The 12,485-nt window shown below is 43.3% G+C and overlaps 1 protein-coding gene across 9 annotated transcripts in view; it reads right to left on the bottom strand.

The window, feature by feature from the left end:
- Window positions 1-1,361: 1,361 nt before the first annotated feature.
- kmt2cb (lysine (K)-specific methyltransferase 2Cb) overlaps window positions 1,362-12,485 on the bottom strand; it is a 59,704-nt gene continuing 48,580 nt past the window's right edge. For 6 of the 9 annotated variants that reach the window (XM_035171397.2, XM_035171396.2, XM_035171402.2 and 3 more), the window contains 18 exons: window positions 10,579-12,234; window positions 10,172-10,363; window positions 9,060-9,224; window positions 8,840-8,966; window positions 8,533-8,680; window positions 8,202-8,386; window positions 7,952-8,088; window positions 7,527-7,809; window positions 6,906-7,045; window positions 6,098-6,211; window positions 4,884-5,997; window positions 4,658-4,794; window positions 4,386-4,528; window positions 4,085-4,259; window positions 3,862-3,978; window positions 3,700-3,773; window positions 3,328-3,436; window positions 1,362-3,238 (listed from right to left, as the gene is read on the bottom strand). In XM_035171397.2, the coding sequence (XP_035027288.1) occupies window positions 3,146-3,238; window positions 3,328-3,436; window positions 3,700-3,773; window positions 3,862-3,978; window positions 4,085-4,259; window positions 4,386-4,528; window positions 4,658-4,794; window positions 4,884-5,997; window positions 6,098-6,211; window positions 6,906-7,045; window positions 7,527-7,809; window positions 7,952-8,088; window positions 8,202-8,386; window positions 8,533-8,680; window positions 8,840-8,966; window positions 9,060-9,224; window positions 10,172-10,363; window positions 10,579-12,234 (5,109 nt within the window). In that variant the 3' untranslated portion in view covers window positions 1,362-3,145. The remainder of the gene's footprint in view (window positions 3,239-3,327; window positions 3,437-3,699; window positions 3,774-3,861; window positions 3,979-4,084; window positions 4,260-4,385; window positions 4,529-4,657; window positions 4,795-4,883; window positions 5,998-6,097; window positions 6,212-6,905; window positions 7,046-7,526; window positions 7,810-7,951; window positions 8,089-8,201; window positions 8,387-8,532; window positions 8,681-8,839; window positions 8,967-9,059; window positions 9,225-10,171; window positions 10,364-10,578; window positions 12,235-12,485) is intronic. The other 3 variants (XM_035171400.2, XM_035171403.2, XM_035171398.2) reach the window with 2 other exon arrangements.

The following is a 12,485-nucleotide window of genomic DNA, read 5'->3' as shown; positions in this document are numbered from 1 at the left end:
ATAAAAAATACATTAAAACAGATAGGGCACGGGCACGCGTCTCCAACACGCGCTGTTTACATTTGTGTCGCAGTCTGTACCCCCTGAGAAATGTGTGTCCCCCTCCCCACCCCCCACCTGATGCAGCAGCACTCCCTCCGTCGTTATTTGTCGCGGTTGAACATGAGAGACACGTGTTTTTTTCTACGAGGAAGCTGCGCTGTAAATAAACCACACTGAGCCACTCGTCTGTTCTTCTGCGTCTTTTCTGTCCCTTCATTTCCGCGTGTGGTGGCAGAACAACAGCAGGCAGAGCCCAGGGCACACATCCAGACAAACAAGTTTCTGGAGGGGGAAGCCAAATCTGACAAAACACCAGGCAGGTCTGACGATCACAGAGGCGCCACCGACAGATGTCAGTGCCACACAGATTGTAACTGGAACAAATACAACGTAAACACAGCAACATTATTATGGTGATGATGATGATGATGATGTTTATTATTATTATTATTATTATTATTATTAGTAGTATTAGTAGTAGTAGTGGTGGTGGTAGTAAAGAGCTTGTGTCAAAATACAGGTTACAAAGGAAAAGCAACTAGGCAATACTTAGAAAATATTAACTTAAAATGTAACACTTATATTATGTTAAAAGCTAAAATAGTCTTTTGACAATACTAAGAAAACAATATATATATATATATATTTGTGTGTGTATGAACATTTGTTAAGAGTTTTTATTTTCAAAGCTTTTTTGAAGAACACAATGAGCTTGAACAAGGAACAATTTTCTAAATATCTTCAATGCTGTGTGTCTTTGCTCAAAGCTACAGAGCAAACAGTAAACTGTAATGACTTGTGCTCCTTACAGAATCAGGAGTTGTGCGTGGATGCTGGACATGTAATTGGCCCCTCTGTGTAAAACATGGCCCCTTTATGGCATCTGATTTAGAAAAAATCCTAGATCTGTTCCATATATACACATATATATGTATAGTGTTATTCTTCACCTATGGAATAAAGAATCTAAATGTCAGTTTGATTTCGTTGCATTTTTACTACCATCAGATATTTCATGAGGCAAACAATTAAGCTGCAACTTGCACCAAGGAGGTTAAGTTTCCATGTGCTGTGTGAGTGTTTACAGTTTGGTGTGATTCGATCATGTGGCCTTGGCGGAGGTGGCCTCTACTGTGTGCTCTTGTATTTGCTAACAAAAGCAATTTGTAGCTTAACTTTAAAGACACAAGCCAAAATCGGTGGAAGACATACCTACTCATTTGTCCTGTAAATAAGTGTCCTTGCCTTGCTTGGCTGTGTCTATAAGTTAGAGAGGGATATATATGTGAACTATCTGATAAACCATTCATACAACATGGTAACATGTAAAATAGTTTATTTTTGTAAATGTTTCTAAATTCAATTCCACAAACTCCATACTCTGTACACTTCAAAAGGCATTTTCAAAAAAAAAAGAAAGAAGGAAAGGAAGAGAGGAAAGAAGGAAGGCAGAAAGGAAAAAAAAAATCTGACTACTTTACACGACCAAGAAAATGTAGCACAAACACACTGGCAGGATGATGTAATATCATACAAGAGAAGAAAAATATCAAGAAACAATTTTGTTACAACCATTCATTGAGAAAATATATACAATTGAGTCTTCGGAAAGTTAAAAAAATACATGCCATATACATTACAAGTTCTAAGACTGTCTCCAAAATTTTACAGTCGACTTGATATTGTGCACGCAAAAACTCTTCCGTTTCTAAGCATGTGACTTGTGAAGTGTCGGTATAAGAAATATTTCTGATTGAGGAGAATGCCATTTCTGTCCAAAAAAAAGGTAGAACAAGCCATGGTTCCAAATAAGAGATCCCCCATTCTTTCTGTCACACACCACATCTCGTCTAATTCAAAACACCATTAGACGTTTGCACCTTGTTTTAAAAGTAAAGTAAAAACAGAAACAGATAAATACATGTTGGTGTTCCTATTCGTGTTAAAAAGTTAAAAAGTTTGCCTTTTTGGGTTTCAAAACCTAATTCACAGTTCTTTAAAATCAAACCTGATTAACAGCAAACAGATCACAACGATCTCTCACTATTTGAAGTCATTTTTTTTATTCTTTGATTCTGTAACTGATAGCTCGTTACGTTAGTCAACAAAAATATTTCTTTTTTTGAGTGGTCAAAGTATGTGTAAGTCACAAAACAATACGCTACAATACCTTACTTTTAATACAACAAAAATACTTTGTGAATTATTGTGGTTATATTACAAATTCTGTACAGAATAATCATAATATATACTCTCAAACGGAAATAACGTCCATCTTAAATAAATTTCAATGACAAACAGAAACAATTCAAAAACACCCAAACATCGAGAAGGTTAAGGTAGTATTTGGTCGGTTATTCCTATAGTTTTCTTTATGTACATTTATACAAAAGTAACAGCATGTCTTCTTCAGTCTTCAAAAACAATAGCAATCTAGCCTTCTTCAACTCAATCTCATCATGTTGAGAATAAAATTCATTCACTCAGTAATAAATACAAAACCTCTCATATTCCACACAAATCACATGACAGAGACCTATGATAAAACTGACTCATGGAATCAAGTATTTTAAAAGTTTGTGTGTGTGTGTTGTTTTTTTTTGTTTATTTTCTTTTTTTAGTGCAAGTTAATATTCCCTTCGCATTATTCATTGCTGTACATTCCTCATTCAGTGATGTCTACATTTAGTCATACGGCATACATTAACAGTATGAAACAAAAGGGCCTGCCCTTAGTAAGCAATAAGGCCGCACCCTGCACAGTGCTTTCTCATTCGCTGGTGGATTCCGCACCCCATGTACACACAGATACATACAGACAGACAGAGGCCTCTCATACAACAGAGCCCCTCACATATGGCACGAGTCACATCCTGCTACTGTGTTTACGATTTCACTTCCTCCACCCGTGTCCCCCCCCCCCGCCCCACCCCATTATCTTAATGAACCGATGCGTAAATTAATGTGTCTCCTCCGAGGGTTCAGGCCTTCTGCTCATTCATAAAATGATTTCAATGTGAAGCCTTTTTTTCTCTCTGTGCAGAGATCACAGCATCCACACACTATAGCAAGGAATGCATTTAGGTTTTGTCAGTTGTTGTCCTCAGTTAATCCACTTCCTGCATTCAGGAGTTCCGCAGTGGCAGGCGATCTTGTGGTGACCCTCCGCGGTGTCAAACTGGTAGTCGAAAGAAAGCTGGGAGACACAGAGAGGGAGAGAGAGACGTCAGTTCTCAGCATCACAGACGGACATTTGGTCTTCTAATGAGACAACGTGACACTCACCTCCTCGCCTTTTTCAACTCTGCGACCGCAGCTGATGATTATTTTGTAACCCCTTTCAAATGTCACCACCTCAGCAACACAGTTCGGAGCACAAGAGTGGTTGATATATCTGATGGGGAAAAATCAGAGCATGAAATAAGCAGCTATATTTCATTGTACACTTGAAATGATTGGAAACAGTAAAAGTTCTATTTTCTGAACTTCAATCAAGTGTTTTAAAAGATCTAGATGTCAAAAGATGTAATCCTTTGTTTATGACACTTGTATTTTCTACCAATATTCAGGCCAGAACATATAAACTGCAATGTTATTTCACAAAAAACATAAATTGATGCATGCACCACAGACGAGGAATATGGAATCCCACTGTACCTTGCAAGCCCCCCAGTTCGAGTGGCATCGACGACATGTTCACTGTCGATGCGGAACATGAACACTTCTCGGTTCTATAAGACAGAATATATTTCGTAGTTAAAGTCACGTCAAAGAAAAGGAATTTCAGCTCAACATTTGTTTTTAGCACAGATACGATACCTGAGATCTATAGAGCTTCTCCTTCCTGATGGCAACCTCATTACGGAGGACGGTTCCATTGTACTCGATCATCATAGTTTGTTTTTCAACGTCTCTGGCAGCAAACAGCCCCAGGCCCTGAGAAAACATGACATATGTTGTCCACCAGAGTCCAGGAGCGTTAGTTTCACTCCATCATAACTAAAACATTAAACTGAATATTTATCATTATTTGAAGACTCACCTGGATGCGGGAGCGGGCCAGATAGACATTGGCTCTCCACTCACTCTTCATCCAGCGGTACTGAGAGGACCTGGGGTGCACTACTGGAGGCTTGCTATGGGGGGCGCCACCTTCTCCTTGGGCCACATTCTGGTTAGACCTGGCGTGGTTGCTGGATACAGCCTGTGCATGTGGCCTTAATTTTGAGGGAAATCATGAAAACAACAATGTAAAATCGAATTTCTTGATATCTTTTTTGAAAATTGTGAAATTGCTGCGAGAGCCTGTGACCACAAATGATTTCAACTTCAACCAAAGGTACCTTATGACCAGAGAAGAGAAGGTGGAGTTTGTCCTCGGCTGGACGCGGGCGCTGCCAGCTGCATTGAACAGGAGAGGCAACTCCACGAGAGGGTTACGTCCGTAGCGGAACGAGTACCTTTCACACGCCTCTACTCCTGGGAGCTGATATACATGAGTAAAATGAGCAAACAATTGGTCACATGCTGAAGTCGCTACAAAATATGGTCTGTACATTTGTTTAAATGGATTTTTTTTAACAGGGGTGGAAAATCACAAAAAGCAGCTACGAACCGATTCGGTGATCTTGGTGACTGCAGGGACAGTGAGTCCAAACAGGTCCTCTCCTTTCAGGTAAATGGGGAACAGCTTCAAAGTACCTGATTCAGTTCTTTTCTCAGCGACGGGACCCAGAACCTTGTCCCACACTCCTATTTACCATGAGACAAGCACACTTGAGGGTTAGAGACGATGCTCTGAAAGCTGGAACACACATGAATTTGTGTTAGTGAGAACAAACCTTTAGGAGAGGTGTCGGTCAGGACCAGGTCTTGGTAGCCCTGTTCAATGACTCGGATGGTAAACTCTGGCAGCCCCTCTCTGTCTTCAACAGAGCAGATGTAACGGCAACGGTGGCTGCCATGGCGCATGCTCCAGTAAATGCGGCAAGCCTCGTAGCCGTTTGGAAAGATGGCTGTTGTGGAATGGAAAGCTGCCATTTGTAGAGGAGTAAGTTGACCGATTGCCTGCAACACCAGGCTGCCGACTCGAAAGGTGTAGCCTAACTCGGGATGCTGCACCGCAGTGGCAATCTGACGCACCTCATCTCTTTGGACGTAGACACGTCGGAAGACAGCAAAGCAACGCAGCTCATGCTCAAGTGCTTGTCCTGCTGTTCCCCGGGGCCTGTGGGCATGACATAGCATGGTCTTGTCCTTGAAGAAGGTGCACTGAGCTGTCAGAGCACAGGTAAAATGGTAGACATTGGTGCAGCGTAGGCGGTGGCAGCCACTGGTGGCTCCAGTCTGCTGGCAGTAAGCGCAGCGGACGGCTTGACCTCGACGCAGTGCAAGCTCCACGTTGATGAGGGCGCCAGCCTGGGTTTCATACACCTCAGTCGACCACAGGGCACAGTTTAGGTGAACCCATACATCGAGATCGAGATTAAGCAGCCTAGCAGGGCCATCGGTGTGCCCATCTCCAAACTGGTGGCAGAAACAGCAACGTCTGTGGTCCTGCAGAGAAGCAGGGGGACGCAGGGAGGCCCCAAGTTTCTTGAGGAGTTCATCGATCTTATCCTCATCTGGGAGTTGGGAATTCCCTCTCGGTATCACTACCTGGACAGTCCACTTTCTCCAGCGGAGTCCTTTCTGTCTTTTTCCCTGGTTCCAGCAGTCATTGGATCTTGGCCGGGCCTTCAGCTTCACTGTCACTTTAATGGCATCAGACTTAGTGTCAAACTTTGGTGTCTCACCTGCTGTGGGGAAGGGGATAGGGGTAGAAGGGGGAGACTGTTTGGGCTGAAGCTGGGCCAGGCAATGGACATCCAGCGATGACATGTTGTTACTGTACTGGTGCTGAGCTTTAGAAAGGCTCTCCATTTGCTCTGAGATTGGGAGGAGGGACATAGATTCCTGAAAGAAGAAGGGAATGACAACAAGCAAAACAAAGTCAGTCATCAAAACTGCATGTTGGATTCGCTGTGGTGTTTCTGTGTGTTACACTGATACAAACCTTTGTTTCTGTGGCTGATCTAGACTGCAGTGGTGGTGAGGAACAGTAGAGAAGGAAGCAGCTGTGGCTGCAGAACACCAGGTCTTCTTCAGATTTCAAACGGCCTTCAGATTCCTAATGAGACAAATCCATCTAAGTTTCAACAGGCTGAATAAGGAATGAGGAGTTAAATCAAAGCTTGACCAATGTGAACTTCTTAAGCTCAACTGACAGTTAAAGGAAGTTATGAAATAAACATCAAAAGCATACAATATTTAAATAACCAAAATACTCTCAAGACTGGCGTCATAGGATATGCTGTTAAATCCATTTCATATCAATTAGTGGGTTAAACTCTGGCAGGCGGGATTTACATAATCAGAGAAGGCTACACAGGCAGTATTACTGTGGTACAGTGTGTGGGTAAGAGTATATATTGATGTGTGTGTGGCCTTCAGGCTGAAAGGAGATAATATACCCTTTAGGATAAAGGTCTGGGCATGCCGTCATAGCTCATCTAGTCTACCCCCACTGGGAAATCAATAATAAAATGATCCATAGCTGTTTGGCAGAGATGTTTTTTTATGAACTGGGACGATATATATGTACTGCATCAGCATGTTGTATTCTATAGTTTTTTTGAAAAGCTTATAATATAAAACCAAATATTGTTGACTGTCTATTTACTGCTACTGTGATCTTTCGGTAAGAAACTGAGGAGCTGATTTCCCTCACTTCACACTTTAAGCATCCAAGTGCTCTAGTTGAAGGATAGCCGGCCAAATTATTATACCACCCAGCTACACTAATGAGTACTTTGTTTTGTTACCTTCATGTGGGCAGGCATATCTTTGATAGATTTCTGTACTCCATTTCCCAGAACCACCACCTTACAGTGGCAGCACCACTGAGGTTTACAGCTGGGGCTGGCAGGGGTCCTGTGATCAGGTCCTCGAGCTACAGCAGCACCTGATGCAACAGAAAGGGGTTTTAAAAAAAAAAAAACTATATACATTTCAAAATACATTCTGTGGTTGTAAACATGCAAAGGTATCACACTTGAAAATAAAAAACCCAGATAAAAAACTTTATTCTGTGCTGACAACACTCATTAAACCTGTTACGAGAGTTTTGACATCAATAAGCAGGAGTTTGTTTTCTAAACAACTTAATTTCATTAAGAGAGAATCTATGAAATCAATTATGATGCCTCTCAGCACCTGGTCAATAAGCAGCCCTCAGCCATATGCAAAACATTAAGCAATTTGCAAAAACTATGAAGAAAGATAATCTCTCCCATGGATGTTTACAGGGAAACAATTACATTTGAAGATTGTGTTGGTGAAGTCGTTATGTTGGCTTTAAATCAGACATGACATTTCTAATTAAAGGCTGTATTGCAGTACGTGAATCACAGATGCTCCTGTTTCATTTAAGTTTAATCCCTCACCTGGGCTGTTGGGATGGAAGCGGAAATGATGAGCCTGCTGCTGTTGCATCATCCCCTGCACTCCACCGGGTCTTATCATCTGCCCAGGCCGCCCGTGAAGCCCACCATTGTCTCCCTGTCCATGGTAGAGCATGGGAGGCCGCTGCTCCATGCCATGGGGCCCCGCCCTTGCACCGCTGAGCATAGATAGCGGCCCCCTGTCTGGGGTGCTGCTGACCTCATAGCTGCTGGGAATCTTTACACACAGTAGGTCTGAAATGGCTGCCACTACACCTGTGATGTTCTGAGGAAACAAACAAAAACAAAGTGATTATGTATTATCATTAACCCTCTGAAAATGGACGTCCCGCAGGCGGTGCCCTCTCCCCCTGGGAAAGACTGTTGATTGTTCACATTCTCGGGAGATCATATTAAACTTTTCTTACCTCAGCTGCAGCTGGTCTCAAAGTGATAGCTACAGACACCAGTCTCTGTTTGGAATCATTAGACACGGGGCCAAAGGGGGAGCCGAAGAACATTGCAGACGGCTCAATCTTGATATCTTGCAGTTTGACCTCTGACCCTTGAAGAGACAAAAGGATGAAATTCATAAAAAAAATTGCCCAACGGCATACACAAACACAACCAATGAATTACGATTTGCTTTTTAATCATGGTGGAGTTGTGTATATTTACCTTTCCCATCAGGTGCAGGAAGCATGGGGAGGACAGGAGACAGGCAGGGGGATGGTGGCTCTTCCTTTACCAGAGAAAGGTCTGGGTAGCGACTGATCTCCATGCCAAACACACTCTCAGGAGAGGAAGATGGAACAAAACTGTCAGGCGTGTCCCGGTCCTTACAAGGCTCCTGTCCTCTGTTACTATTAATATTTTGGGGAGGAAAACAAAACAGTTAACCACGATGCAGCCAAAATCGATCATCACAACATCATACAGGATTAAACATCGATACAAATCTTATTGGATCTGTAGTTCTTCGAAAGAATGAATTTGATTTATTCGTTACCTGAGCTCCTCCTGGTTGTTGTGTGGAGGGGTGGGGAGTGAGGCTGGAACATCCACAGTTTTGGGGCCCTGGGCAATGGCCCTGGCTAGTAGATCTTCTTCAGTCTTAAATGGGACATGTAGTGGCTTTGGGACCAGGCCTTTGGACACTAAATGAAACAGAAGCACAATGTCAGTGTGAATATGCACACACACACAAGGCTTGCCTGTTAAGATGGAGATACATCTGCATTCAGTTTTTCTGAACCAGTTGTATAATGTGTGACAGTGGAAAAAATGTCACCCTGTCACAGAAAATGTTTTATTACCCATGGCAGCAGCTTTGCTCGCCAGTTCTTCTGTTGTGGCAAATCCGTTGATCATTTTCTGTCGATTTACGGGAGGAGGGGTGGGAGGAAGAGATGCCGGTGGTGTTGGGGGATTACTCAAGTTACTCTGCGGTGGGAATCAAAACCAGCACAATGTCAGCTGAAATCAACTTCACACAAACCACTCTGTTTAAACCTAGCAAAGTAAGCAGGTACGCACCTTGTAGGCCAGTTGGGAGTAATAGTCAGAGACACCATCGAGTGAAGCGCTGCCAAAAGTACCAGCTAAGAGGTTTTCTCCATTGAGCTGGCCGCTGCCATAGGGAGCGAAGTGGGCAAAGTTGACCCCAATCAAGGGCTCCATGAGGGGCAGCAGGGAGAGCTGCTGTGTCAAGAGAAAAAAATACAACAAGAGGAAGAGATAAGTGTAAAATCAGATATAGAGTGCCACAGATGTTCTAGCACAAAGGAAACACCAAACAAAATAGAATAGAAAATAAAAACAAAAGTAACAAAATCAAGATATAGCATCTACCTTATTTCTGATCAACCTGGCATTAATAATCTTTGATTATGTCTTAGAAAATAATAGCTTTTCTCCAGACAGTCATATTTAGATGACTAGCAAGCATATTTCATTTACTTATTTCTCCTTTACTAAAATTAAGTCATAAAGCCACTAGTAAACTTTGTCTATTTAAGTTTTTATCAAAAAAGAACCAAAATAAACAGTAGATGTGCATTTTGTATGAATGTTATTGTATTCGTACATGACTTTCATGTCCTGTAAAATTTTCATTAAAAGTAGCCTCAGCTGAACCCAGGGCTGATTGAATTATCCCTAAAAATGGCCTTTAGTTTGGATAAATATCAGAGGAAAAAAGAAAAGAAGAAAGGATCATCAAAGTTTGTAAGATCTGGTCCAGTTATCTTTTTCTCTGCAAACTTCAGAACCAGGCAAGTGAATGGTGGCAGTTATCTCTCCTTTCATCAAAACCAATGTCACCAGTACTGTGAGAATGTACTAATAGTACATGTTCATTAAATTGTTGCTAAACTGTGTTAAATGTGAAGATGAGATTATACCATTGTACATTTTTAATAAGCAATTTAGTTTCATCAATTTTGAGTCGTAATTCAATTACTGAGGGATGTGCAATATAACTTGAAAAAATATGAGCTAATATGTGTGTGTACAATTGTAAACAAGTAGTCTACCTAATAACAGTCAAGTGATGCTATGTTGATAGACAATTTCCCACTGTGGCAGTAATTAATACTGTAAACGTCAGCATAAATAATTGTATGAGAGGAAGATCAAATTAGTCTTACTTGTTTGATTTGGGTAATTACAGAGTCGGGGCCAGAGTGCATCAGTTGCCTCTCATCTCCATCCTTCTTCCTCTTCTTGTAGCGAGAGGCAGGTTTCTCTCCTCCTTTTGGTGCTCTCTTGTTCCTCCCTTTCTTTTTCTCCTGTTCAGGGAGCAGAGGTCCCGGAAAGTCAGGGGTGCCGTCTGAGTACGCCTACAGACGATAAAAAGATGTCATTGTATAAAAATTCATGAACGAACTTCAAATGACATTATGGCTTTGAGTTAGATTTTTTCACACATTACTATGACTCAATCGAAAACTAATGCCAATTTCACTATAATGTACCACCCAACTGAATCACAGACCTTCTATAACTTTTCATCCCCTCAGCGCTCTTTAAAGGTATGACTAACAGAAAGACTGACCCCATTGCTGTCCATGGAGCATTGTCTCAGCAGTGCTTTGCAGTCCGCAGGGTCGTCCTCCTCTGACCTCTGTTGGGGCAATCCATGTGGAGGTGTGCTCTTGTTCTTCAGAAGGTGCTTCAGCAGTTCATTACCAGCCTCACCCTTGTTTGGACTTTGCCCTGCAGGGAAGGGAGATGTGCTCCCTTTACTACCCTCCTCCTTCACAGAGCTCATTTCTGAGCCGATGGGCCCGTGACAGTCGCTGGCATCAGTCTGCTCCAGCTTTATGTTGTTAAGGATCCGGTCATGCTCCAGTGCCTGTGTCCTTGCTGCGTCTGATGAGAGACCAGGTTGTCCAGACTGTCCTCCAGAAAGCTGTCTTTCCAGCTCTGAGTGACTGGGGGTGGAAGATCCCAGTAATGGGGACCTTGACAAGTCCTGGTCTCCAAAGAGATGGGTGTTTCTGGTTGGAGTTGAGGAGGTGTCTGAGACACACGGTGTAAGAGGAGCTGTTAGGTCAGAGTGTGGAGTTGAAGGTGTCTTGACTGAATCTGCGTCATCGTCTTTCTTCTTTTTGCGGCTCCTCTTCTTTTTCCCTTTCTCGTCTGGGATGATGTTGGAGTAGAGCTGGATAAGAGACTGACCTGAGCCTGGGAAGTTAGATGGTAGAGGTGTAGCAGAGTCGAATGGCAGACTATCACCTGGCATCTGAAGCATCATTCCTGGGCCACTGAACTGACGAGGCCTTGGCTGACCCTGGTGGAAGTTGGGAGCTTGTAGGGCAATATTATCAGGCCCAAAACCATGTCCCATATCCCCGGGCATCATTCCATTGCCCATCATGGCCCTTCTTTCACCTTGCATGAAGGTTCCAGGTGGTGAGCCCATTCCAGGCTGAGTGCCCTGCTGCTGGGGAAACACTGGTCCGAGAGGCTGTTGTTGTAGAGGGAGCCTCTGAGGCTGCATGAAGTCTTGTGGCAGCTCTGCATTAAAAAATGGCATCTGAGAAAGCGGTGCCATGTTTCCATCTGGTCCCATCATCCCTTGCTGCTCCATTTCCATACGATGTTTCAGGGCTCTCTGTCGTTCAACTTCCTGCATGAGCTGTACCCGCTGTCTCTCCTGCTGCTCCCTAAGCCTCTCTCTCCTTTCCCGCTCCTGGAAGCCTTCGCTGAATGGGTTGTTGTCATCAAACTTCAAACCGCCCCCCTGGATGGGTTTTACACCACCTGGTGGAGCTGGTGCTGCTTGGGGCTCCACAGGCATTTGTGAGTGCTGAGGCATGTTACCCATTGGCATCTGATGAGGCTGGCCTGGATTTGCTACAGGTACCTGGGGGGGCATTATTGGGGGCATGCCTGGTCCACCCATAGGCATGGGAGGACCAGGCATTATTGGGGGCATGCCTGGTCCACCCATAGGCATGGGAGCACCTGGATGCCAGCCAGGCGGTGGGTTGGGCATACGTGGAGGTGCATTTGTCTGGCTGGGATGAGGTGGCATCTGCATCATGGGGTTCATAGGAGGCTGAACTATTGGTGGTCCACTAGCGACCATGCCTGCAGGACCTGGCATCGAGTGCATCCCAGGCATTATGGGTGTCATATTGTTTTGCTGGTGTTTCACTCTGTACTCCTCGATAAGTTCAGCATGCTCCTTCTGCTGCTTGCGGATCTGGAATAAAACACATAACACATTAACATAATCTGTGACCGAGGTTCTTAAATTAGGTTTTGCTTGAAAGCGGTTTCATCACATTTACAAGACAAACTTATGAGGACAGGTTCACCCAAGGTAGAAATAAGTAAATCATTTTGCTTTCAAATAGAAGCTGAAGAATTTAACTTTAGAGCCACATTAAGAAATTACAAAGCTTTTGGGTCAAAGAAGGTTGACGGGTGAAATAGAGTTTTTGCTTTAAAGTC

Source organism: Hippoglossus stenolepis, chromosome 11 (genome assembly GCF_022539355.2).
Source record: "Hippoglossus stenolepis isolate QCI-W04-F060 chromosome 11, HSTE1.2, whole genome shotgun sequence".
NCBI lineage: Eukaryota > Metazoa > Chordata > Actinopteri > Pleuronectiformes > Pleuronectidae > Hippoglossus > Hippoglossus stenolepis.
The sequence above is the reverse complement of the archived record's forward strand: the minus strand, read 5'-3'. Positions and strand labels throughout refer to the sequence as shown.